Below are 27891 nucleotides of genomic sequence, written 5' to 3'. Positions count from 1 at the left end.
TTAGAGATTAGCTGTATATTTTTGCTTTGGGTTTTCCAATGGCAAAGGCATATTGTGGCTTTCCATGTGTTATTAAACTACAAATGCCAGAATCCTAATCAGTCATAGGTAACATCTGGAGAATGGCTGTTTGCTAATGAGTGTTTCTCTAACATGTTTAGACAGCACATTTGATTCTGCAGACCTCTCAGTTGTAAAAGTGTCAATGGCAAAATTCATACAATTTACATTTATTCATATCAGTACAATGGGTTGATATCTTTACATATAATTTTATCAAAATTCAATGCAGACTGTACATGCCCTTTACAAACCTAATTCCACATCAGCATCAAAATAAATATGTCAGCGGCACTCCATCACACACTCCCATTCTCACTACCTTTCATTTCGCTGCCTCCAGGATCACCATTTGTACTTCTACCACAGCCATCACATGGTGAACATGGTGTTTCTTGCATATTTTGAATGTGAATTCCAGTTCCAATAGTTGAAAGCATCATGGACCGATTTATCATCCAAGGAACTCCAATTACAGTTTGTTTGCATGCCTGAGATTTGACGTAAGGTGTCACTGAATCTGTGACAGTCATTGCTTCCTCTGGCATCAATGGGTTCTTATCCAGTGCATGTTTGTAATGAGCACACCATGGCACCATTTTGGGGATGTAACTAACTGTACAGTATCTATCAAGGCAGGTTCCATAGAAAATCTCATATAATCTCCATAATGTCTGGTTTTATGTAGGGGGAGGACCATTGACATAGGTGAGCATTAAGGACCAAGCAAAACTATGTGAATAGCACCTGGGTTGATCCACTGGAAAAAAAAGCAGGCAGGTACCAATAAAGAGCAGCAGCAGGAAAAGGTAAACCAGACGCTTGATCCAAACCCAGAGAGATGCTGGTGTGCAATGGGAGGATTTGCCTTTACACCCATAATATATTTCATCACTGAGAATAGAATAAAACATTGAATATTTTTGAATATTTAGCACTTGCAATGCCAACTACAACCCCACCCCTTGAAATTATTCAATACTTCAATTATTATTCAATTTCAATATAAAAAAGAAAACAAATGACCTGCTCTCCATGAGAATAGAAACATCTTCTCTGTCACATTTTGCACAAAGTGTCAAATTCTGAAAAATGGAGACAAAAGAGAATCAGTTATCTGTGGCTGATGCTGTACAAAAATAAAGTTCATAAAAACATATTTTGCAGAACACAGCATGTCAGCTTCTTTAATCAGATACAGAAAACCACCATAAGCTAATTATTACATTCACAAAGACTTTAAAGGCTGAAACAGAATGAAACCATACAATTGTACTATTTAGTAATCCATTTAGTTTATTGCATAAAAAGACATTTTAGGCAAAGAAATGTGGCTTGTTAAGCATGTATACAGCATAGTACTATAGTACTATATGGCACTTGTGTACCTGTGTTCTCTCCATATGGGACTGGCGTCTTCTCTGTGATATACAATTATTCATCAGGGTGTTGTTAAAAACCTTCAGATCAGCAGCCAAAGACTCATGGGGGGAATTATGGGTGATTTTGTTTTCTTTTGCAACTTCTGTGCTTAGCCCACGTGTACTGTTTCCAACATCCACAAAGTCTAGAAAGGGAAGATATGAAAAACAAACATCTTAGACAGTATCAATAGTTTCCATAAAGAAGAGTAACACTGGTAACAGCAATCTTGCTGCATTTTCTTTCTGTGCATTAAAGAATGTCTTTAGCTTCCTAAGCAGATAATAAAAGAGAAGGCCTAAGTGTGACTTAGTTTGACTCATGAGACAGAATCAGAGAATCTGACTGAAGATGGTATTGAGTGTGCATATGGTGAGTACTGTAAATTCTGTATATTGAAATCCAAATGAGGACACAGAGATTAACTTGGTACTGAATGCCATAGGTTTATGTGCAGAGTGCTAATATGTGAGACAAAGTGTATATCAACTTATGTCCCTAACAAAATTGTGATCATGCCATTTAAGTTGTTTGTACCAGGGAACTATGAAGCAGTGTCAATCTCACTGACATTAGCCATACTCACAAAGGGAACAACTAAGCATAGCTTTAATATTTTCTACTTTATAGTGAGAGAGCATCCTGTAAAGCATCCTGTAAAGTACTGATTCAGTGAACCCCCACCCAGCCTATATTACTTGACAGCACCAAACCTGGTCCAAAACCCCATTTCTTTCCCAATGAATTAGAAAAATGTTGTTTGTGGATTGAAGGAGAAGAAATAAAAGAGGAAATAAAAGAGAGAAAGCTGATTGCACTGGTTTAACTTTAATTACACAATCCCTGATATTCTGAGCCTGTTTGTATGCACCTCTACAGTCACTCACACAGACCTTTGCTCCTGTGCATTCAACACATATACTGCAACCACTCTGATAAAAATAAATTGTGGTTAGATTTACTGACACAGGTATTGCACCACTGCAGTTACCAATGGCAGACTGACTTCTAAATTGAGATAGACTGATTAAAAGTAATTGCTGAGCATTTGTTGTTGCTAACTGCTCTTGTGCAATTTAGTTAGTAAATAAATATATAAGTAAAACACAGCAAGAACACATAACAGCATAATACCCTTTTCCTTCCAGCAATAAATAAAAGAAGTTTAGTAATAGCTCAGTAGAGATAAAGGTATTGTACCTAAGCAAAGAACAGTTCTGTAAAAGGATTATAGCCACACAAATCGCACATTTACAATTCACTGCACTGGTGGTACAGACTTCCTTGAATAACTCGTAAGGAGCCTCACACAATTTCTATGCAGTGGTGAAGCTTACCGCAATTTTTGTGACCACCCATGCACCATCAATGTTTCATCAGGATCTCATCCCCCAAACATTGATAGTGCACAGGTGGTCACAATAATTGGGTAAGCTTCCCCACTGCATATAAGTTGAGTGAGTGTGCACCTTATGAATATTACTATTGCTGAATGACTTTGCCAGTATTTTTACTTTTGCCAGTTTACACTTAGGCAAGTCAGCCATTCGTTGCATCTGCATAGTTCATGTAGTTCATTTGTCTTGCCCATGAGAAAGGACTCAAAATGTTCAGTAGCATAAATAGGTAGATCTATGTCCTTTTTTCCTGTTTGTTCTTGTACTTACTGATAACCTACAGCTTTGGTATTGTGTCAGCAGACTCAGTCAAAGACTGTATTGGTACTATGTGTATTTTTCTAGACTCCACATGTCTTTAAATGTTGCTATGATCGCATATAGCCACTGAAATTGAGACCTGAAGCCAGGCAACAGGTGTCAAACAACAGGCTGTGATAAATACCAGCGTTAACCTTTCTGCCTCTTCTCCTATGCACTGCCCTACCAAAGCATTGTACTGTCAAGCAGGCATATTGCTATATATAAACAATTAAGAATTTATTCACCAGAACATGAAGTGTTGGCATCTTCTCCTTTTTCAAATGTCTCTTGCAGTGAGTTGAATGACACCTTCGCAGAAAACAGAAATAATTTTGTTGCATACGATTATACAAGCCAGTCTAAGATTGACAGACATTTAGACAAGCCAGTCTAACTGAGAGTAACAGCTCACCGATGACAGGTTAGGCTTAGCTGATGGACCCGTTAATACTCTCTGGCTGTTTGTTTCTTTCAGAACTCTTTTCAAGCTATGACTGTCCCAAGATGGCATGGTAGTACTCATAACATCTCCATAATGTTCTGTGTCTCCTGCATGATATGTTTCAGAGCCTGGGCTCCAAAGGACAGAATTTAAGCTGCTCTGAGAGTCTCTATGTAAAACCTTCCATGGCACTGCAAAGGAAACAAACAAAAGTCAAAATCTGTTACTACAGAAGCTTTTTTACTACAGAAGCAATTTTCCTTACAATGTAAATATAAATCATATTAAAAAACATTGCAATGTTACCAGAAGCTCACAGGTAATTTAGCAAGATAATTAAGTAGTCTGGGTGTTGCACCCCACACCCATAGCTAGGAGGGAATCCAATCACTCAGAACCAAATGTAGGCGCACACCATTATTCACATGAAGCAGTTGAAAAAGAAGAGTATGTAACCCCTTTCTGGCTATAGTAGACCTTGTCTAGCTAGTTAGGTTAGAGCAGTGATCCCCAACCAGTGGCTCAGGGGCAACATGTCCCCAACCCCTTGGATGTTGCTCCCAGTGCCCCCAAACCAGGTAGTTATTTTTGAATTCCTGACTTGGTGGCAAATTTTGGTTGAATACAAACAAGATTTACTACCAAATAAAGCCCCCTGTAAGCTGAGTGTGCATAGAGGCTGCCTAATAGCCAATCTTAGCCCCTATTTGGCACCTCCATGAACTTTTAAGATGCTTGTGGATCCACAAACTCAACACGCTCAGTCCTTTTGGATTGAATGAACTTGTCTCATATTCACCATTTTATTTACCATAATTGAAGGCGAATTAGCTTGACTGATCTCTTGTAACCATCACCTTTATTACAACACACGAGTAAATGCATGTAATCGTCATTTCATGATATGCAAAGCAGTAATTGGTCTGTACATTTTTCTATACACCTATTTTGACACTGAATGTAATACAGGCCTGTAGGCACTGCTATTGGATTTGTTGGTTAACAATAATTTTGAACACTCAGTTCCTACAAGTTCCTATATAGTGTCTAGCTACTCTAGAATCATTGTTATGCCTAGCTACTTTTTAAAGGAACAGTAACACTAAAAAATGAAAGAGCTTTAAAGTAATAAAAATATAATGCACTGTTGCCCTGCACTAGTAAAACCCACAACGCAAACAGCGTTAATCTGTGTAAACCCTGTCCTTTAGGCAAGACCTGTTGAATTGATTGCATGCATATACTGCCTGGGATCATGCAACAGTGCAGCCTATTATCCGGGATGGTTCTACTTTGAAAGACAAGCCCTCTACGATTACGCCTACAACTGGCAAAGTGAGTGGTAACCCTGAACCCAATTTACTACCTAATGTTGGCCCAAGGACTGCTGCACTCTAAGATAGCATTTGCTCAGGGCATTATGTGGTCCCATTGGTGCCTCTGACATTTTGCCTCTTTACTAACGGCTCCCACTACCTTAACAAGCAGGTATATATACCCTTTCGGCCACTTATACTCTTTGTTCTTTACATATACTGCTCCCCCCTTGTCGTGCTAACTGTAACCTCACCCCTGTGTCACTTTGTCTCTCACTCATAGCTAACAGCTCCCGCTACCTTAACAAGCAGGTATATATACTCTTGTGGCTACTTATACTCTCTGCTCCTTACATATACTGCTTCCCCCTGGTCGTGTTAACTGTAACCTCACCCCTGTGTCACTTTGTCTTTCACTACTTGTTACATGTTGGATAATTTCCTTTCAACTCAATATCTGATACATTGTTTGTCTATACGTGATACTTTTAGTTTCACTCTTTCTGTCCACTGGTATCGGTTCTTTCTTTAGGTGTTATGTTTATTGCGGCTGTACAAAGCATTTGTTTATACATAAACAATGAGACGCGCATTTTTATTATGCTAATGAGTAATTCACGCTTGATGTGTATTGGACTACGTGAAACTGTGACGTCACACCCAGTTTCTGTTTGTATTTTCCCGCCAGTCACTGTATTTAATGTTAGCATTCACAATGTGTTTTTAACTTTGAGAAAGGCTGAGGTGTTCAGTCGAAACGTCAGTTCGTCTACTCAATAAAGGTTGGGGACCCCTGGGTTAGAGCAATGAGTACATTGGACTCTCTTTCAAAGGATGGGCCTTAGCTATGTGGAAGAGTTTGTAAGAATGATGTTGTTGCCCTACACCTCCCATCACCTGATGTAAAATATAGGAAGAGAGGATGCCAGGGATTCTTTTGCAACAAACTGGAACTAACAACTTTTATTGTCCAAAACAATAGAAATGCAGGGTTATCAATACTCACAATGCAGATGTTGGCAAATGAATGCAACTTCAAAATGCAGAGCAGACAAATTAAACATGTGCCACTGTGGAGAGCAGCTTGGGTAGAAACAGTCCTTAGGGTTTCTACCTCTAGTGGTATGGATCCCACACAGCAGACGTGGATCAGGGAGGACAAAGCTAAACCTGACACCCTTGTCACTACTGTGGCCCCTTCGCTAAAGGTGGCCATACACAGGCAGATTTAAGCTGCCGATTCAGGTCCTTTAGACCGATTCGGCAGCTTATCTGCTATGTATGGGCACCCCTGATAGGCCTACCCAACTGAAATCTGGCCTAAAATTTGCCAGATCTCCTATAGGGCAGGTTAGATTTTCCGTTGGATCAGGAACCACATTGGACTTTTGATGCAGCCCTTTGTCCAAAGGCACCCTAGGGCCAAATGACCTTGCCAAATGAGTGGATCTTACAGTGTATGGCAACCATTAGGCAGCAGATCCTGTAAAGTAGAATACACCCAGCTGTCTTTCCTGGTTAGAGCAAAGGAGTTGCTCTTTCTAGCTATAACTGACTATCTCACGTAAGAGATATCCTGCACTTACTAAATTCTCATGGGGTCCCTACTCCCCGAATTCTCCAGAGGTAAAGGTCCCTCTGGGGTAGAACAGATTTACTGGGGCCATCTTGAACCCAGGCTCAGTGGAACATCCACCTGGTTCAACAGATGCAGGCCAAAGAGAAAGATCCACCCCCACTAAACACTATATTACAGTGCGCAGGAAGTGGCCATAAGCCTTATGGGCCAATAATATATAATATGCTAAATAGAGAAAGAGATACATGGGTTCTGCCCAGTAACAATGGAAATAAGGAAAGTAGAGTTTGAAGCTAAAGAAGGGAATGAAAATCCTATAGGCCCCTACATTTTACATAGAATTTTGTGTTCCTGACACATAATCACAGGTATATGCCTATAATAATTTGGGAGCAATGTGCAAGTCAATTTGGCTCTGACTGATTACTAGAGACACTAAAAGTAAAACTGTAAAAGAGGGGAATAGGTAAGTAGAAACCAACACTGAGACAGAATAAACAGAACAGAAGCCAAACAAAAGCAGATGGAGTATAAAGAAGAGGCTTGCAGATTAAAATGAGTAGATATTATATGACAGGAGTGTACCCACCAGAGTTAGCTGTGTGGTAAGACTCTCCTCCATCAATAGATTCAGATGTCCCAACATCACCCAAAGGGTCCCACTCCAAGTCAGCATTTGGTGCCCCCACAGGAGCCTCCTGCACAGAAGGGCCAAACAGTATCTGAGATGGATTCTGAGTTTCCATATCTTCTCTTTCTAACTCCCAAAAAACTTCAGAAGAGCCAAGTGACATGGTTTCTAGGTCATCAACCAGCAAGTTATCTTCAAATACCTAAAAAAAATCAGGGAGTGTGTGGCCATTAAGTGGACGTTACAAATACTGGATATACTGAATTTGTCCTATTAATTAAAAGTGCCCAAGCAGCAAAAGTGCTGTCATCATAGAAGTTTGACATTGGCAAATACAATAATAAGGCCTTCCTTCTGCAGTGTACTGCCTTTACTTACCAGCTTGGTACTCACAAGACGTTTTTGGAAACGGGAAAAGCGAATAAATATTCCTTGACAGTAAGATCCCAACTCTTTCAATTCATTCTCTAAAACCTCAGCATCAAGTGGATCACTTTCTTCTATCAGTTGATCCCCACGCTCTAGGAGTTTATCCATCCGCTTCATATTACTTTGCACATCTTCCTGGAATTCCTAAATGTATATGAGAAGTTATGGTTACCAATAGTGATTAACAAATTTTTTGGGCAGGCATGGTTTTGCAGAGAATTTCCGCATTTCGCCATTGCCAAATTGTTTTACGAAACTTCAGTGAAAATTCACTGCGGAAAAATTTGTTGCGCATCAAAAAAGTTGCGGTCACGTCAAAATTGGGCACGCTTCGCAAATTTTCTTGTTGTTTTGCGAATTTTATGGCGAAGTTAAACGGGACAGATTTGATCATCACTGGTTACCAATGCAGTGGCAGAGAAATAGCTGGTAAAGAGGTATGACTAGGAGATTTTCTGTTAGTAATTGCTAGGGTTGCACCAAATCCAGGGGCAGGGTTTGAATTTGGCGAATCCACGGTCCTGGCTAAACCGAATCCAAATCCTAATTAGGATATGCTAATTAGCATTTGGAAGGGTTAAATGTTGGCATATGAACATAGAAGTGGAAAAAATTTCGCCGTGTGTGGCTTCAGTTCGGTATTCAGCCGAATCCCTTATGATGGATTCAGGGGTTCAGCCAAATCCGAAAAACTGGGTTTGGTGTATCCCAAGTAATTTCAGTGTCTGTGAATTAGGGGTGATACAAGAGAATAAACTGTTTAGGTGGTTTTAACAATGGGGTCGACAGAGCTGCAGTACCAGGTCGCTGTACAAAAATATTCCAACTGATCTGATTTTTTAAGCACTGTAAATATAACAAAAACATTTTAAATTATGTTTTAAAATATTCTGAACAATAGTTCAATTATACTTTTCAGCATCTGGGTTACAAGGCCCCCTAATGCATTACTGGAACATCATGACAATGCTGGAAATTGCAATACCACTGTAACTGTAGTACCTGGTCTCCTAGACATACGGTAATATCCCACACTGTACGCAGAATAAAAGACAGAGACTAAATCTAAGATTCCATGTGTAGAGATGTTACACATTAGTGCTATTAGATAAGCTGTTTGTGTTACCAGGGCTAGTGTATGAACTGCATTGTGAACAGTGCTAGTTGTAAGTAATGAGCTCTATATTTTAGAATAGTGGTTGTTGGACTTTATATGTTTAAGTTCCCCATGGCGTTCCAGCCTTTGGTCAGGGCTCATTTAGCATAAAGTAAGGTTGCGGATTTAGGAAAATATTGATGTATCAATCTTTTTGCTAATGTTCCAAGAATATCTAGGAAAGACAGGGTTGGACTGGGCTGGTGGGACACAGGAAAAAAAACTTGGTGTGGTTCACTACGCTCACAAGGAGAAAGTAAAAGGTATATGGTGGTGGGCCCATGAATTGGCAGCCCTGGTGGGCCCTGGACCCCAGTCCAACTCTGAGGAAATAAATTATGCACCCCAGATGTTATCCTAATTAACCTTTAAGCTGGGCTATCAGTTGTATCTAGAACACAAAATAGGCATTCTTTCCAAATCTTATTATGCACTGGGTTGGTATACATTCTGAAAGATGAACTATTCAACAGCAATATATGAAATAAGCTGTTGGCGAAGCTTTTTTCAACAGTAGTAGATGAGCTACTGGTCTGATGGTTATCAGTGCTACAGGAGATAAGGTGGGTGTGGCACATAACCAGAGATAAGATGAGCCTTGTAGGTGGGATGACAGCAAAATACCTGTGAAATAGTGATTGGTTCTCAGAGGAGAGTATCTGTAGGAACAACATTTGCAGATCTAAACAGTATCAGGACAGGAATGGTTTCAATAGGATAGTATAACTGTTCTAAGTTGAAGTGTATGTAGTTAATATAATTTTAAAGAGCCACGCTATTGTAAAGTTTTAGTGCTAAGACACAAGCTATAGCTAGAATGTTATTATTGCAAGAGGCTTTTTGCCGGAAAACTGCATCAGTGGTAATGATAAAAAATAAGACATTAGGAACAATATGTTTTTGCATCCAATCCTAACCTGCAATCGATGAAATTTCTCAGTAGAATTCCCATTGTACATATATTCTACACTGGACAGTCCGAGGTCCATTTCTGTAAGCCAAAGTTTCATCTCCTCCCGGTCTGCATCAAACTCCTCTTTTTGCTGAACTCTGAGCTACAGGAAGACAAATTAAGAATGCAAATGTTGTCTTGTGCTGCTGGATTATTAAGTATAGTGTTAAAGAGCAGCAACGTCTCTCATATTATCTTGATGTTGAGGTACCTTTAGAGCCTGAAACACTTCCTCTGCCTCCTTCTGAACTTTGTACAAGAATTGGTTGACTTCTTGCATCCTACTGCAAATGTTATTTGGAAGAAATATCTGGTGAGGTACTTGTGCAAGCCTCCAGTATTTTAAGTTTAAGGACTCCAAGTCCAAAAGTTTCTCACGCAATTCCTTCAGCACAACCTATTTGTTAAGGAGACATGGACAAGATGTGCAATGTTAGGCAAAATATTGTCATAGACAATAGTAAATAAAATTGGACAAGAAAAAAAAGAGTAAGTATTGAAAGGAGAAATATTAAGAGTTTAAATGAATATGAATACTTGGTATGGGGAATGGTTTAAAAAAAAAAGTCAGTATCTTGCCAGTCTCTGACCTCATGCCTATGCAATGCCAACTTGGCCTCTTTGTGAAGAGCCTGGGATACATCTGGTAAACACACTGTCATCTGTATTGCTTTTAACCAGTCTTCAAATCGAGAGAGATCATCAAGGAACTGTTCACACTGAAGCCTGTATTCATCCATTCTTTGGATGTGAAAATAGAGATTAGAATAAGCCAAAATGTAAAAAAGTGAAATAGAAGAGCACAATGATGTTAAAATAAAGGAAAGGTAGAGGAACACAGAAAACAGTCTTTCTCTCTGGTCTCAAAATTATCCTGAGGGTGATTTCACATTACTTACCGGGTCCAGTTCTCAACCGAAGCACAACACATTTTACATCCATTAGAATCCATTGGTTTTTCAGGGTGCACGGAGAACAAATGAGGTGCCGTAGGTAAAGCAGCATGGGAAGAACATGTCAGGGTATTGGGTGATTGTAAGGAAGAAATTTCAGCATGATAGGAAAATGTGTGTAAATGTGTGAGGTCCTTGTTAGGAATAGAAGATGTAGAGGGAGCAGAAGAAAGGATAGAACAGTTGTCTGAGGGTGGAGTTTTTCTTGATTTTCCATTATAAAGACAGAAATCAGAGGAAATATTTGTAGGTGGCACAGATGTGGAACAATCAACCATTGCTACATTGCTACAAGCGTCTTGATACGAATGGTTGTAAAAGCAAGAATCTGAGATACACTGGTTGATTTCTGAAGAACTGCAAAAACAGGATTCTAAATGACGATGGGTATATGTGCCTGTACAAAAAGTAGGACACTGTTCTTCAGGAGGGGATACACAAAGTGAAGAGATACCATCTGGGATATTGTTTGGGGGTGTGTGAGGGGAGGCGATAGAATGTTGTGTATGATTAGGAGAATTACGATTGTAGATTGATAGATAATCAATAGAAATGTCTGAAGGCATTTTTAAATCACAGCTAGGTACAGGGTCTTCTGACAGGCATTGAGGAATAAAGCCAGAAGGATAGTGAGGACTGGAAAAAGAATGACCATTACAAGAAGAACTTGAAAAACTGAAAGGATGAGATGAACTGAGTGACAGAAGTGAAATCTCTGGTGAAATAAGAGTGGGACATGTAGGTATGGAAAAGGGGGGATATTCAGAAAAGGAATGTGATCTGCAGTCAGGGGCAAGGGGATTGTGGAAGTCTGGATAAGGTAAAATGTGGCAATTAGATAAGGTGGAAGATTGGCCTATAAAGGAAGCGTTAGGAAGGGAAGGAGAAGAAGTTGAAGAGGGGCAAATAGGATTAGGGGCAGAAGCAAGAGATGGATTGACAGAAGGGGGTTCAAAAGATGGAGAGTGTTGGAAAGGGAGGGTGGCAGCAACTGAGGAGCTGCAGATGTGAGGAGAGGAACAAGGAGAAGTATTGAAGCAGCCTGGGGGAACAGAATCATCCTTTAAGGTGTTGTCTTGTTCTCGCATCACTGCATGTTCCTGTAATACAGGGGAAGAAACAGTCACACAAATTGTCTGATGTAACACAAAACACAAAAGAAACTCTTCCTTATGGAATTGTAAGGTTCAATATTAACTTGAAGTCTTATTTGTATGCATTTTATTCTTTGGCATCAGTGACATAACTACAATGTGCCAGACCCCCTGCCCTGTGCAGCGTGCACAACAAAACCTACAGCCTCACTGCTAAGTCGCCCCAGCCTAACCCCCCACTTGTGCTGCGCTAGGTAGGAGAGGATTGGGGCAGGGGGATTTCTAACAGGAAGCAGACCCAATGGTCCAGGCCCCCAGACCATGGGGTCAGAAAATATGGGGTCTCTTTTGCTGTGGGTTGGGGCACATTTGCACAAGGTGCCTCTTTTTCCTCATGTGTGCAAAAATATATTTTCATGTGTGCACATGTGTGGCCCTGAATAAGTACAGAATTCCTTTCACACAAACCTCTTGTATGAATCACAATTTGTTGTTTGCGGTGGTCTCAACAGGCACACCTTAGAGGGAAGACTGCAAGTGCAAAGTCTTGTGCCAAATAGAAAATTTGCCACAAATTAGAGTGCAGCTTCATCACATCCTTTGTGTGCCCACATCCTGCCTCCAGTATGCAGATTTACCAAAGAGTTGCCTCTGGAATTTGCAATCACAACTCTAGAGAACCAAGGTCAGGGTCGGACTGGGGGGTGCAGGGCCCACCGGGGCTCCCGCCCCAGGGGCCCTGCAGGTGCCCCAGCCGCTTCCCCTAACCCCCCCAAGGGCCCCCCTAACCCCCCCGAAGGGCCCCCGCCTGACGTCCTCCCCGAGTGCGTATAAATTGAACGCGTCGGGGAGGAACAGTCAATAGCGGGGAGCGGCGGCAAAGGTCGGACTGGGCCGCTGGGGCCCACTAGGGCCGGGGCCCACCGGGATTTTTCCCGGTGTCCCGGCGGCCCAGTCCGACCCTGACCAAGGTGCAGAATGCAGAAACAGACCCCCTTGCAACCCCATCTCTCTGTAGAAAATAAGCCCTCTGGCATGCACTGACCATCTATGCCAGCTTACTATGTAATGGAAAATTCAGCATGTGTAACCAAGATACAGAGCTGTTCTTGTTTGATTGCTATGAATGAAAATAAAATGTTAAAATGAATTGAGTTATTTTTAAGCACTATGTATAAATTGTATACTGTGTATGCCTGTCTGAGTGTCTATGGGAAGCACCTTACACAGTAAGAACCCATTTATATTTGAATGAAAATAGAAATCTTTGTCAGCAGCTCTGTACCACCAAAACATTTCAGGACTGCAACTCCTAGGATACTACAAGATATTCTTAAGGGATAAAGTACTTACAACATCTAGGATGAGTTCTTATAGTAATATTACTTAATAAGACTTTTCCCACTGTTGCAAATTGATCCTTCAGCGAGAATCTTGCCAGCAGCTTGCTTACCCTAAAGGACATGTAAATCCCACACATAAAAACTTAGTGAATCAGTGAACAGCCTTTTTTTAATCCCTGCCGCTCTGGTTGTCTGAAGGTTAATAGTAAGGCTGCAACATCCCCTTAATCACTTAATTACTCAGCCCCCTCCCTCAGGAATTTGCTTTGGCTGTTGGCTTGTGGGCATGCTCAAATGTTCTAAGCTCAGATTACTAAACACGCCCCCCAGTCTAGCAGCCAATGAAGAGATGGCATTGCTGGTTCCCACAGAAACTCAGCTCTAGCTGTCTGCTCCTAATTTTTCCTTCCAACCTACTCTTCTGAGATTAGCTCAACCATTAAAGGGCATGTCAACCTCAAAAATAAGATTTGCATAATAAAAGAAAACATAATTCCAAGCAACTTTCCAATATGAATTCATTAAAAAAATGTCAGTGTTTCAGTAAGTTATTTGCTATGTAATTGCTATTGAAAGCAGCATTTGATGAATTCCTGGTTGTTACTTTTTTAAACAATGTTGCAACGTTCAGTCTCCTCCAGCAAGTCAGGTCTGTCAGTCTGCTGCCTTGTGTTACATTGTTACATTCTCAGAGCCCCCAGAGCAAAGAATAGAAAAGGACAGGCAGACACTGCTTTTAATAGCAGTTATATAAACAAATAACTCAAAAACTATTACAAAAATGTAATGAATATATATTGCAAAGTTGCTTAGAATTGTGTTTTCTTCTGGTAAAAACATATATTCTGGGTTGACTTGTACTTTAAAGTGATCAAACAAAGCATAACTTTTATCAAAGATAGTTCTGCCTGCGTGAGCCTGCAATCTTGATTAAATGTATGCTGTATGAGGGTCTTTGTACATGTGTGCTGTTTGCATATTTAAAAGTAACTGCTGATGTTTCAGAGGGAATATGGCCACTGGGCTGAAGCTGCTATTTGTTTTAGGAAAATGTGATGGTGCTGGCAAGTGATGGGAATATATGATGCCATTTGGGTGGGGGGAGACGTGCTTAGCTGAAATACATTGTAGGAAACTGTAGGTTTTACATGTCCTTTAAAGCCTGTTCTTTGATTGTTCTTACTGCAGGAAGCATTAACACTATTTTCACAGTTATAAACATCGATATATACAGTACACAGCTCTGATATTTTACAATAGTGTAATTTCAAAAAGCAAAAAGTGATCAGAAATCTCACTATACAGATATTATAATCATCATCATTATTATGACTGCCCACATCTCTTGCATCTGCATCAGCTGGAATGTATATTTTTAAGAGCTGGGGGGATCAAACGAAAAAGGTTTATGTCCTCTTTAAAGGAGAAGGAAAGGTAAAAACTAAGTAAGCTTTATCAGAAAGGTCTATGTAAATACAGCCATAAGCACTCACAGAAAGGCTGAACTGACTTCTCTGTAAAAAGATTTCTTGTGTCTGTAATTCCTGTGCCACAGACATGCAGCTTTCTGTTCTCTGCTCTCTCCTGCCCCCCCCTTAGGAATGTGGATCTGAGCCAATCAGCAGGAAGCTGACTCATAGGGGCACATTTACCAACCCACGAACGGGCCGAATGCGTCCGATTGCGTTTTTTTCGTAATGATCGGTAATTTTGCGATTTTTTCGGCGTATTTACGATTTTTGCGTAAAAACGCGAGTTTTTCGGCGTCTTTACGATTTTTGCGTAAAAACGCGAGTTTTTCGTAGCCATTACGAAAGTTGCGCAAAGTCGCGATTTTTTCGTAGCGTTAACACTTGCTCGCAAAGTCGCGCCTTTTTCGTAGCGTTAAAAGGCGCGACGTTTCACGCAAGTTTTAACGCTACGAAAAAATCGCGACTTTGCGCAACTTTCGTAATGGCTACGAAAAACTCGCGTTTTTACGCAAAAATCGTAAAGACGCCGAAAAACTCGCGTTTTTACGCAAAAATCGTAAAGACGCCGAAAAAATTGCAAAAAATACGAAAAAGTCACAAAATGTTCATTTCCAATCGGAATTTTTCCAATTCGGATTCGAAATCGTGTCTTAGTAAATCAGCCCCATAGTCTTACTAACTGAGCATGTTCACTTGGTCTGGGTGTCTGTGCAGGAGCGAGGCATTATGGGAACTTTCTTTACACAGCTCAGCGTTTTTACTTCCTGTTTGGCTTCTGATCATCTAAACAGGTGAAATATGGGGAGACTTAAGGGCACTTAAGGTGCCTGCAGCTTGAGATTAACTCTGTATTAGCCTTTCCTTCTCCTTTAAGGTGTATTTTATCTATGTTGTATATTAAGATATTGGTAGATTATATACACATATATACTTACAGGGATGTTGTATCCATGCAGATCAGAGGAAAGGATTTACAGACAAGGGTTTAAATGTCTCCAAGCCCTGCTAAGAAAAACACATTATTAGCCTAAAAGCAGACTTTATGATAAAAACCAGCAACAAGATTAAAATATAGACCTGTATACACCAACAGGAACACCCCACTAAAAGGCTGCAGTTGAAATTCCATAGCCTTAGAGCAAAGTCATTTTAACCCTTCTCAAACTTGCAAAAAATATTATTATCCACCAACAAAAAGATGTATGTATGTATCAGTAAGGTTTCTTATAGGGTTTTACATACCCCTGTTGTTGCAGATGCTGGGTCATCTGCCCATACTGCTACAACTCTGTGAGTTTCGGTCTCACACAGAAACCTTCATCTGGAGTGAAAAACCTTTTTCACTCCAGATGAAGGTTTCTGTGTGAGACCGAAACGTTGAGTAATAAACCTTTCTATTTTTGCATTTATATTTTGCTCACAATTCTTTAAATCCTAGGAGTGCTGTCCTTGTTCCAGTATATATATATATATATATATAAATATCTATCTATCTATATATATATATATATATCTATATATATATATATATATATATACTGTACTTCTTTTTGTATATTGTATTTACTATTTTTTGTATATAGTATTTACTAGGTGTGTGCTCCCTACTATATACAGTATATATATACACATAATTTTTTTTTCCATTATTAAAGACTCATTATCCAGAAAAACAGGAAAGCCATCTTTCAAAGAGTCAGTTTATTCCATTTTTTTCTTACTTATTTCCTGTTTATCTGTAATAATAAAACAGTACTTCCTTGTACTTGACAGTAATTAAACTGCATGATTCCACATTGGTGGTAAAATAAACATTTTTTAGTAGATTTTAGGAATGGTGATTCAGAAAATATAGGCTAGTTGATTAGTCAGCTAACTGGGGGAAGGGATATGCTTAATGAGTTTCATTTAATTCACCTTGTTAGCATTGTATGTTATTTTCATGAGAGTCTGAGATATATATTTTTGTGCAGAGCTGAGCTACAAGAAAATATGCAAGAACAATATGTGAGAAATATGCAAATGTATAATCTTTTAATAAATATAACTTTTATAACTCATTTCGGATCGCTTTGTTCTGTCTAATATTTTCCTTTGAGTCATGTTGCATTGCACAGAAAAGATGTTATTACAAAGGTCACTCCTCCTTTATCTGTCAATGGGTGTCCATGAATGTGACTCTCTCTTACTCTCTATTTATGGGGCCATTTAAACAAAGTGTGTTTGCGTGCATTTATACAGCAAGACATATGCTAGTGTGCTGCGTAAGTTGGAGTCTTTGTGTACTTTTGTCCACAATAATAGAAACTATTGTAATCATTTTGTAAATTGTTGCAGCTGCATAGCTTGTTGTGTTTTGTGTATCATCGTTATGTCACAGAAATAAATGTCCTTAAGGAGAATGTCTGCAGTGCTGCTTTACTAATATTAATGTATTGATTGTATGCAGGTTCCCACTTACCTGAATCTGGGGTAACAGTTCTCCTCTCCCTAAAGCAGTTCCCAGAGACACACGTGGGACCAGCTATGCGTGCACACAGGTTTCAGTTAAAACCATAAGGCCAAAGTTCTTTTGCTGTTTCCCTGACACCACACCAAAACAAACAGAACATATCAGTGAAGGCTGTTTAACTATCACACTATTTCAAGCCATCTGTCTCCCACAATTGACAATTGTCCCAGGCCCGGGTTTTTTTTTTAGGATCTTAGGGGGGTTCGGATATCCTGCATTTACTTGTATTAGCCGGGGGCCCCCCCTGCTGTCAGAGAGCTGGAGACTTAGGAAAGGAGAGCAGGAGCTCAGGTGCCTGCATTTTTGACCCCTACACAGCTTTCCTTATACTTGTTGGTCACTGATATTAAGCCCCAGAAAAGCTGAACGGGGATTGGATGGAAAGTTCAAACTTCACCCACCCAATCCCTGTGCAGCTTACCGGGACTAAAACTATGAGCAGTAAGGAAGGCCATGTAGGGGAAAGAACCTGCAGGCACCAGAGCTCCCTCCCTCCCAAGTCTGCAGCAGGGGGGCCCTGGCTAATCCACATCAGTGTAGCGCTGCCTTTCTCCTACTTGCACTACCCATCTACTATTTGCTATTCTATACTCCCAATTCTAATGTGCCAATCCCTCCTCCATACCCCTGATCCCCTAAGCACCATTTACAGCACCTTCAGCACCGTCTCTCCTCCCTCACTCCTGTGTGCCAGTCTAAATGTCATGCCATCTTTCTTTGTATATGCTGTTCTCTGCATCACTTTCCCCATGCATCATTCTCTTCAACCCCAAGTGCCAATAATGTTGTATTTCTCAGATACACCATTATCTCATGCACCAGTCTCAGTAGGTTTCCTCTCTCCCTGTGTGCCACCTTCGCCACCATTTGCAGATTTTAGCTCTTTTTCTCCTCTACCTATATGTCACTTTCATCCAACCACCATGCGTCAGTTACTGCCCTTTTTATGATTCCATTTGCCATTTTCATTTCTTAAACCCACCCTCTATCCTACCCCCATATATGCCTGTCACAGCTCCTTCTGTTCCTGCCCATATGTCTGTCTTTGTCCCACATGTAATGGGACTGGGTGACTGTACTGAAAATCACTTTTTGAAAAACAGAAGTCACCCCCAGAAGATCGGTTCTATGTATGATATCTCAGTGCTTTTTTAAAAGGAGCTTGTATGGCTTTGTAGAATGGCCCTCTTGGAATTTTGGAAATCCAGGCTAAAGAGTCCAAGTTACAAAATACTGTACCTATGATACCTAATGCAGTTTACAGTGATATATACATGGCAACAATATTACCTTTAGCCCCAAATGATGTTGAATCTATGGAAGTAATAAGTGGCAGTATTAGTGCTGAATAAGATCAGCACATACTATTGACAACAGCTACTGCAGATAAGGTAAAATCTGTATGTACTGTAGAATTCAAAACAATTCAAAAGGCAAGGGTCAACGAAAAATATATATATGAAAAAGTACCTCACTCATAAGACAAACAAAAAGTGTTTGTCCCAAAATGTTGGTATTTTTGTAAATAAAACACTTTTTTTGTTTGAATAGCTCCAGTGAGTGCGTGTTTTTTTTCTTTTTACTTTTCTCTTTACCTGCACCCGGGATAGTCAGGACATACTTATACACAAACAAATATCTATCTATCATACAAACATCAATGTTTCTTTCCAGTCCAAACCCAGTACTACCTTTTTTGTGTAAAATTCATAATAGTTTGAAGTGATACAGCAAGATCTTTTACCATTATGATTTTAAAGATGCGATGGCATTACTTCCAATATTACAGTATATTAACTTTATTTATACTGATCAAGCAGATGTATAACTGCATATGAAAGTGAGGGTGTACATTCAAAAACAATGACTAATGAAGGACAGGCACAGTAACTGGTCAGTAATAGACCACTGGGCTCTGAAGTTTTTGCTCACATGGGCATTCCTTATCCCACCCTATATGACACCACAAGCATCTGCCACAGGCATTATCTTTCCCTTTCAAATGAAGGGGATGCAGCTGCTGGCAGGGAATAGATTGGTTGACTACCATGCTTCTGCATGGAAGGACCACAAAAGTCAAAGCACTATTTATGATATGTGCTGTAAAAGGTTGAGCGGCAAGGAGTCAGCAAACAAAGCAGATGACGGGTGACCAAGGATCACAGTTGGTAGAGCAGCCCTCAAGCATCTAGTATAAAACATAATTGACCCCCTTTTTTTAGTTTCATACACCAAATGCATCCTTGGTAACTTCACAAATACGTGCCAGATTGTTTTGCAACTACAATCCATGAGTGTGAGCAACAAATTCTTAACAGACATTCCCATAACATAAAAACAACAGCAATAACATGGAGACATGGGAGGGAATAAATGAGCAGTTATAAATCCATATCCAGCACCAGCCTAATGAAATATGTTTGGTAAAACCAACTGTATTACATTGTATGAAATCACAAGGATGTTTAATTACTAAGCAGAGGACACAATATTTTTGCTAAACTAACATGTATTTAATTATTAGTTATGACTTTCAAGCCATAACAATGAAAGATTTATCTTTCATCATTTGGAGCTGGGGCCCCTTGATTTATGCCTAGGCAGTCCAACCTGTCCTCCATGCAATTGGCTGGACTCTGCACCTTGTTATTACTATTGCCCTTAGTTGTAAAAGTGGAGATTGGTCATGGTTGATCTATATTTTATTTATAGCACATGAGTATATCTGCCCTTTGTAGCTCCTCTACCTTCTGCGCCTAAAATGCAATATAATAGCTGTGACTAGGGTGTGACAGTTGATGGGTCAGTTTCTATGCACCAGGGCACAAAAGCATTTAACAGCTGTTAGGCTCTAGTTCACATAATGAAAATAAATAACAATCTAGCTAAGCAACTTAATGAACATGAATTGGGCATGTCTATACTTACATGCATACATAGTATGTAGTAAATAATATTCAGAATTATTTGGATTACAGACTTCTTCCAACCAAATACTGATTTTGAAAACAATTATGGAAGTGCTTTTTATAGCCAACTGCAATGAGATTTAATGGGGAAAAAGCTGAAATATCCTGTGACTTGCTGGTTCAGCTCCTCCCCCAACTCTCATATCACAACTTCTTGGTAGCTTAATGGTTCCTTACGTTTACATTATGGTAACTAAATATGCAATATACGCACGACACAGGTACACTTCATATTGGGTGCAAGGTGTACAAAATCAATAGTAATACATTGCTCAAAGAATACATTGAAGATTATTCTGCAGTGCAAAGTGCAACTGTGAAAAATACATGTAAAAAAGATAGTTGCTGACTATCTGTTACGTGCTCAACTGAGCAAGTAACACCCCCTACTGAGTATGTGACAATTGGCTTATTTTACAACCAATTATCAGCTCCTTTCCCGTTTGCCTTAAAGAAACAGTAACACTTAAAAATTAAAGCCCTGTAGGAAAATAGCAGGTTAACAATAGGTTTTCCCATGCACTGGATGTTCCTGCAATATACTTCAGATGCTCTTTAAAGTAACAGTAACACTAAAAAGGTTGTTTGTTTACTTCAGAAACACTACTATAGTTTTATACAAACAAAGCTGCTGTGTAGCCACCGGGGGCAGCCATTCAAAGGAGAAAAGGCACAGGTTACTTAGCAGATAACAGATAAAATGCCATTGTATTTTAAAGGGCTTATCTGTTATCTGCTATGTAACCTGTGCCTTCTCTCCTTTTTTCCAGCTTGAATGGTTGTCCTCATGGCTACACAGCAGCTTGTTTAACTATAGTAGGGTTTCCGTAGCAAACACACTCCCTTTAGGGCTGTGACAGACGGGGAGATTAGTCACCACGCGACAAATCTCCCCGAAATGCCATCCCACTCCCGAGAATGTACCGAGAATGTGCCGGTGGGATGGCATATATTTGTTAAAATGTGTTTACATATGACAAAAGTCCAGAGAGGCCAGAATTTGGCTGATAAAGTATTTGAAGTAAGGAGCTTTGCAGCTGACTAGACAGTCAGAAATACTTTTACGGTTTGTATGACCTCCCATTGGCTGCAAAATTAAGTACAGATTGGGATCCATTATCTGGACATTTTTAAAATGTATTTCCTTTTACTCTGTAATAAAAAAGGTACCTTTTACTTGATCCTGAATAAGATGTAATGATTCCTTATTGGAGGCAAAACAATCCTATTGAGTACATTAATATTCAAATTTTTTTTAGTAAACTTAAGCCTTGAAAATCGAAATTACCCTTATTTGGAAAACCCCAGGTCCCGAGCATTCTGGATAACAAGTCCCATAGCTGTAATGGTAAAAGACTAACCTTTGTTGCTGTTCCTGGAAAATTTACTGAAATAATGTGAAAAAATGTTTAGCTTTGAACTAAACAGTGTTATTCGATTATAGAGATCACATAATATGACACTGGGGGGGTCATTTGTGAACAATGGGCAAATTTGCACCTATCCAGTAACCCAAAGCAACCAATCAGTGTTTATTCTTTTCAGCCAGCTGCCAGGAGAACAATGAAAGCAAATATTATTGGTTTTATTGGTTACCAGCAGTTACTGCCCAGGTGCAAATTTGTTCTAATCACAATGGACTAATGGACTTAATTGGTTTCTTTTCTACACTCAGTTAAAGGTGGCCATACACGCACCGATATTATCGTACGAAACCTCGTTTCGTACGATAATCGGTGCGTGTATGGCATGTCAGCGAGCCGACCGATATCGCAGGAAGCTGCTGAAATCGGTCGGCTCGCCGATCGGCCAAGTTAGAAAATTTTGATCGGGCGCCATAGAAGGCGCCTGACCAAAATTCTCCCTTCAGAGCTGAATCGGCAGAAGGAGGTAGAAATCCTATTGTTTCTACCTCCTTACCTGCCGATTCAGCCCTGAATGGTGTGTGGCGGATCTGACGATGTTTCGTGCGACCGACGGTCGTACGAAACATCGTGAGATCGCCACGTGTATGGCCAGCTTAAAGGAGAACTAAAGCCTAACTAAGGGCTGTGGTACAGGGGGCGACATCTCCCCGATATGACATCCCACCGGCAGGAATATAAATCGCTGGTGGGATGGCAAACGCGGGGCTGGCGATTTGCTGAAATCTAACCATGAAATTTTGTACATTGCCCTTTTCAAAATAATACTGGCTCTATGCTTTTCCCCTTCCCTTTTTTGTGTTGTCCTGTTTCTTTTTACTTGCTTGCTGGTAGGCATACCATATCATACCAGGAAGGGATTCATGGAACAACCACTGTGATGTGAAGGTGGAATTGAATGAGTATAGCAAACCAGCATAGGTCACTACTGAAGATGTATGACTAATGTCACCAATGAAGTTAATCTTTAACACGGATTCATTATATTTAATGTACTTAATTTATTGCATTCCTGTAATGGCACACTATTAACAAAATAGGTGTTTCCATGTCTGAATATGTAAGGCTCTCGTAATTATAGTAGTAGTGCTGGAAAGTGATTTACACACATTTGTATAAGTTTATTATTTGTTTTTCTGCTTTCACAGGGAAATGCAATTACTGAATGGCTTTATACAGTTCTGGCTCTCTGTAGTACTGAAGCAACAAGATCAGAGATCCTCATACTGAAAATTGCTTTATTAAAATTGCAGCTTGGGTATTACAAGGTAACTTTTTCAATCACATACTGTATAGTATATATTACACACAATAGAGTATAGTAAATAAGTAAACACAGAGAAAACATAATCCTGTGCTCAAATGGTTATGTTTTTTGTACTAACCCACTTATATTCGTAAATAAACTCTCTGTGGAATGTACAGCTTGCTTTAGAAAAGACAAGTTTAAATATATTGCATGGCATGCTGTAGATTTAAAACCCAAATGTATATAATATTTAGATATATATATACACACAAATACATACACGCGCAGGCAATTCTTGTTATGCTTTGCAACACCCCAGGTGCCATATTTACGTGGTCATGTCACAACTGATGGGTAAAGTGTTGGTTGATTATGCTTTACACACAGAAAAAACACAAGCATTTGGAACTGTTTGATCTGTGCTCGTACATGTCACAGACATTAGAAAAGACCAGCCTTAGCCTGCTACTCTTTCTCTTATTTCTGTTAAAACTGCCACACCCTCTGGCTTTTTATTTTTAGGTTGGCCTCATCTTACATGAAAGTACTATATTATGTCCCTCTGCCAGCTCCAAAACAGGTTTTCCAGAGAATCTACTCTACTTAAATTGCCATTTAGAACATAATCTCTGAGCCTGTTATAAACCAACCAGCAGTTCTGTGGATTTAAAAAACAAAAAACTGTTTATTTCCTCAATTTCTCAGACCTCAGTGTTTCATGTTTCAGGTTTTGTGTCCGTCCTTAAAGAGATACTGGCACCAGGAGTTAAACCTTATTTTACAACTGTCATAACATTGTATTTGCATGTATTTATAATTTTTCCAGAGAAGTGTTCGCCCAATGTGTTTACATTACAGATTCAATCCTCATGTTCCTCTAAGAAGGGATGGCCATATTTGTGCATCAGTTGTCCGTTAGCATTAGAAGCTATAACTGACAGGCTGAGAAGGGACAGTCAGGTTGGCAAAACAGTCAGGTTTAGGAACTTCAAAAAACAAAAAGCAGCCCTATCAGCGAAAAATGATCAATATGACCTATAAGTAACTTTTTATGTAGTTTTTTTAGTGTCAGTATCACTGTGTGTATCACAGAAACACAGATGTAGATGTAGAGGACTCCTTTACTGAATGCACTATAGTAAAGATAAAGTAGTTCAAAAGATACATCCATGGCAATCGATGGAAGCTAAGCCAGCTGATGGTTTACTTCTGTGCACAACACAGCTAAATGTCATTTGTCCAACCATATGCATGCCTAAATTTCCAGACTGTTATCCCAGTTCAAGCAATGCTGATGTCCCCCTACACGTGCCAATTGTTTAGTTTTCATTTTGATCATTAAAAAGATTATGTGGCATCCCAAACATGAACCCATGCAATGAATGAAAATTATATTTATATCTCTATGAAAGCCATAAATAACCTTTAAAAATACAACCTTATAATTGCAATGTCTAAGCTGTGTGCTTGTGCACACAAATTTTAAGGCCACCCCACACAAAAAATTGTGTTATGACACAATTCTGTATTTATTTTGATCAATCCACTTTTCTTTGCACAGTTTTAAAAGTGTGCACATGAACTCAATTGCACCCAAAAGCAATTAAAAGACTCATTGGTCACATGACTCATTAAAAGATGTGAATTATAAGAAATAACATACCCATCTATAATAGTAAATTAAATTTCACCTTGGAGTACCCTGGCCTGTATAAATACTCATGGCCGGCAACCATACCTGTGCATGTGATACATTCTTCCTATATAATACACAAGAGCCAAGACTATCCTTTCAATTATATCCTTATAATCAGCGCTTAGTGAAATAAAATGTACCTTTATTATTTCAAGATTTAAAATGGGGGTCACTTTTGCTCTGTGAGACCACAACTGTTTTGTTACTTTTTCTTTTTTTCTTTTACTAATCTTTCTGTTCAGGCATTTTCCTTTGAATCTTTCAGGCTCTAAAACTTAATTTTAAAGTGAACTACTCCTTTAAGATGATATTAATTTTGTGACCCAAAAATTAGTTAAGTGCCAGTTTTGCACATCATTTTAATAACTATTTTTTTATTTTTATAAAGAAACTTCACTTTAATAAAGAGGAATATGGGGGCCCACCTTAAACAGCATGGGGACCTATATTTGGATTCCAAGCCATATGTTAATGATCCTGGTTATACAGCATAGCATAAATTAGGCTTTCCTCCCTCTGCCATTATCTTGAATAAAGTTATAATAGTGCCCAGCATATCTGATATTTGCTAACTAAATCAACACTGATAAGACTTTTCTTCCACGTGTCCTGATCTGCTCCTTGTGTTAAACCAGTAAATATTTGTTAGCTACTTTAGAAGAGGAAGGGACTTAAGGCGGCCATACATGTTTCGATTTTAGTCTTCTTCTCATGAATCATGAATAATTTCAAATTGTTTTCTATTGTGTTTGTCAAGCAAAATAAACTTTACTTACACTATATAAATTATTTTAATCTTATTTTCTTCAGCCTTGGAATTCACAATTGCAGCAAGCAGGCAGGGGCCATTTTGTGGACACTGTTATCAAAGCAGGCATTGCATCCTGCCAAAATCTTGTTTCTGTGCCAGTATGGGGGGCCTGATGCCCAGGCCCATGCACTGGTTACACAATTAGATGGTGAGGAGGGAGGGGGAATGTGAGGAGGGCAGCAACATCTAAGAAGTTCTGAATTGAAAGTACATTCGCCGACCAAAATTTTCTAAACTGTCCGATCAATTCACCAACCAAACACGGTCCAAAAATCGTACGAAACTAGGCTTTGTACAATTTTATCGGTATATGTATGGCCAGCCAGAAGATTTTATATATTTATATTGTTGTATAGATTGGTTCATTCTTTGGAAGTCCTATGACATTGCTTATTTGAATTCCTGCAAATACAGAACACAGCTAATAAGGGTTCATTTGTTCTTCTTTTTCTGCAACATACTATGCAGGGCACACATGGCACAAATACACTGTTCATATGTTTGTCTCTTTTTAAATAGTATGAATAATGCATTCACATTTGTGTCTATAACAAAGTGATACTGACATATTCCTATAATTCACAGTACTATTCCATCTAAAAAACACTTAAACATAAAAACATATTAAAAAAGAAAAAATCTGTATTTTTGTTGCCAGCCAGGTCTGGACTGAGATTCAAAATAGCCCCTGGCATTTCAAACAGAGGCCCAAACAGCCCCCCACCAGCCAAATAAATAGTGACTGTCTGTGGCATCTTACAGCAGCCCCTCTGGCATTTGCCAGAATCCACAAATTGCCAGTCCGGGCATGTTGCCAGCTCACTGACCAAAGCAACTAGAAAAGATTTTCAAACTAAAAGGGTTTGTGCTAACCCAAAACATGTTGTATGAATAAAGCACAATAAAGTACATGTTGCTTAAATAAAACATAATAAAATATAGCACAAGCATGTCTTTTGAATAAAGGTTGTGGATCCTATTGTGGTAACTGGCACGTAGAAAGCATTTTCAATTTTGCTTTAGAGAAAGCAGAAAAGGCAACCTATAAGGAAATGAAGACAAAGCAAAGATGCTTTAATTACTTTCATCTTTAACAAGCATGATTAAATTTTAACTTCTCCTTTAAACCAAAGCCTTACTGATTAACCGATACACCTTTCTCAGTGCTGTCAACAAATAATGATAATAGTATTTATGACAGTATAATTCTCAGTTTTTTAACAATGTCTTTACAGAGATTTACTGCCGGCGGTAGTTCAGCAAGGACAGGAAAATACGTTCACAAGTGCTAGCATGAAGCAACAACAGACTGTTATTTTAGGGAAATACTGGATGCCTGTCAGTTTTCATTTGCTTAAGTACAACGCATCGCCAAACAACCAGAACACACTATAAATAAATACAAAAGCTCTCCTGCAAAGCAATTGTAAATTAAGGATTTAACCAAGAAATCTGCCTTTGGTGCACACACCACGCCTAATTAACACATATATATACTAAAAAAGTATTCAGAATGCAAAAATAATAAAATCAAGTGACACAAAACAGAAGCAAAACAGCTCATTGTTTGTATATGTGTAGAGATGTAACACAACAGAGAACCTTAATCCTACATGCTTCGCACTTGCATGCTTCTTCAGCACAAAGAATTAATACTATATTGGTGGGATTGCACTTTGCCTAAGTGGGTCACGGACAAGAGGCTGCATACTAAAATAACATACAAGTATTTGTAACATAAAATGTCAAAAAGAGCAATCTCCCACTCTCCACCAAAATATGGTTTGTTATGGTATATACAACATCATTTCAACTTGTCACTGTAGAAAACTGTACCTCCCTTTCAAAGTCGTCATGTCTTCCCTAATGAACAGTTTGTTTCCAGTAAAGATCACACTATACTGAGAAACATACAGAACTTGCTACTGAATAAAATATTTCAGTAAATCCCATATAATGGTTGTATTCCTGTTCTGAGCTTATTATCTCTTCCTGTAACCCTAGCATATTTTACGTCTAAGTACCTGAAGTTAGAACTTGCAACTCTTTTTCCATGCACTCTGGTGAAATGACAGCAGTTACCTGTAAACAGGTTCGAATCAGTCCGTCCGTAAGTACGTGAGGGGATGCTCATATAAGAAACGTTCTGGTGACATTTCTCGTCTTGTCCTATGCCTCCTACAGGGAGGGACCCAGACAGACACACCCTAGATAGAGTCAGGTTACCTGCCCTTAGGTGAGAGGAGGCTCCATCCTCCCTCATCTTCCCTCCTCCATTAGTCAGCTCACCTGCAGAATGAAACCAATTCAAAGGGCTTTGTGAAGCTTAGAAAGCCACTGCGGCAAGTAAAAGCTGACATAAGAAGCAAAAATAAACCACAAGCAAAAACTGGCTGCAGTGGTTCCCCAGGAAACAAAGACTATTAAGGGGGGGTATTTCAGAGGGAAAGATACCTGTAAAAACACCAAACATTAGTAATGGGAAAGAAACAGATGTTCTGGGCAAGAAAAAACTACAAACAATTCCTATAACTACCTATAAATATTACACCATAATAGTAATTCAGAATCTGCACCCTTTTGCAGTCGCTTTTGGGATGGGTAAGGAAATTAAATCCCTGTTCTATATTCACTAAAGGAGAAACCTGTGTGCCCTTATAAACCTACTCTAACACTAACAT

General features: G+C 39.2%; 1 protein-coding gene across 1 annotated transcript; it reads right to left on the bottom strand.

The window, feature by feature from the left end:
• On the bottom strand, positions 1 to 27871 carry syne4 (spectrin repeat containing nuclear envelope family member 4). Its single transcript, XM_012969446.3, has 14 exons — positions 27293 to 27871; positions 17011 to 17132; positions 15485 to 15551; positions 10587 to 11740; positions 10278 to 10428; positions 9899 to 10084; positions 9653 to 9790; positions 7529 to 7723; positions 7109 to 7352; positions 3595 to 3815; positions 3428 to 3491; positions 1449 to 1627; positions 1087 to 1145; positions 1 to 954 (listed from the first exon to the last, which is right to left on the bottom strand). Exons 4-14 carry the CDS (start codon positions 11726 to 11728, stop codon positions 741 to 743), a joined length of 2793 nt encoding a protein of 930 aa, XP_012824900.2. The 5' UTR covers positions 11729 to 11740; positions 15485 to 15551; positions 17011 to 17132; positions 27293 to 27871; the 3' UTR covers positions 1 to 740.
• Positions 27872 to 27891: the final 20 nt, after the last annotated feature.

This window comes from Xenopus tropicalis, chromosome 8, assembly GCF_000004195.4.
Source record: "Xenopus tropicalis strain Nigerian chromosome 8, UCB_Xtro_10.0, whole genome shotgun sequence".
NCBI classification, from domain to species: domain Eukaryota; kingdom Metazoa; phylum Chordata; class Amphibia; order Anura; family Pipidae; genus Xenopus; species Xenopus tropicalis.
Note: the sequence above shows the minus strand (reverse complement) of the source record. Positions and strands in the feature narration are given on the sequence as shown.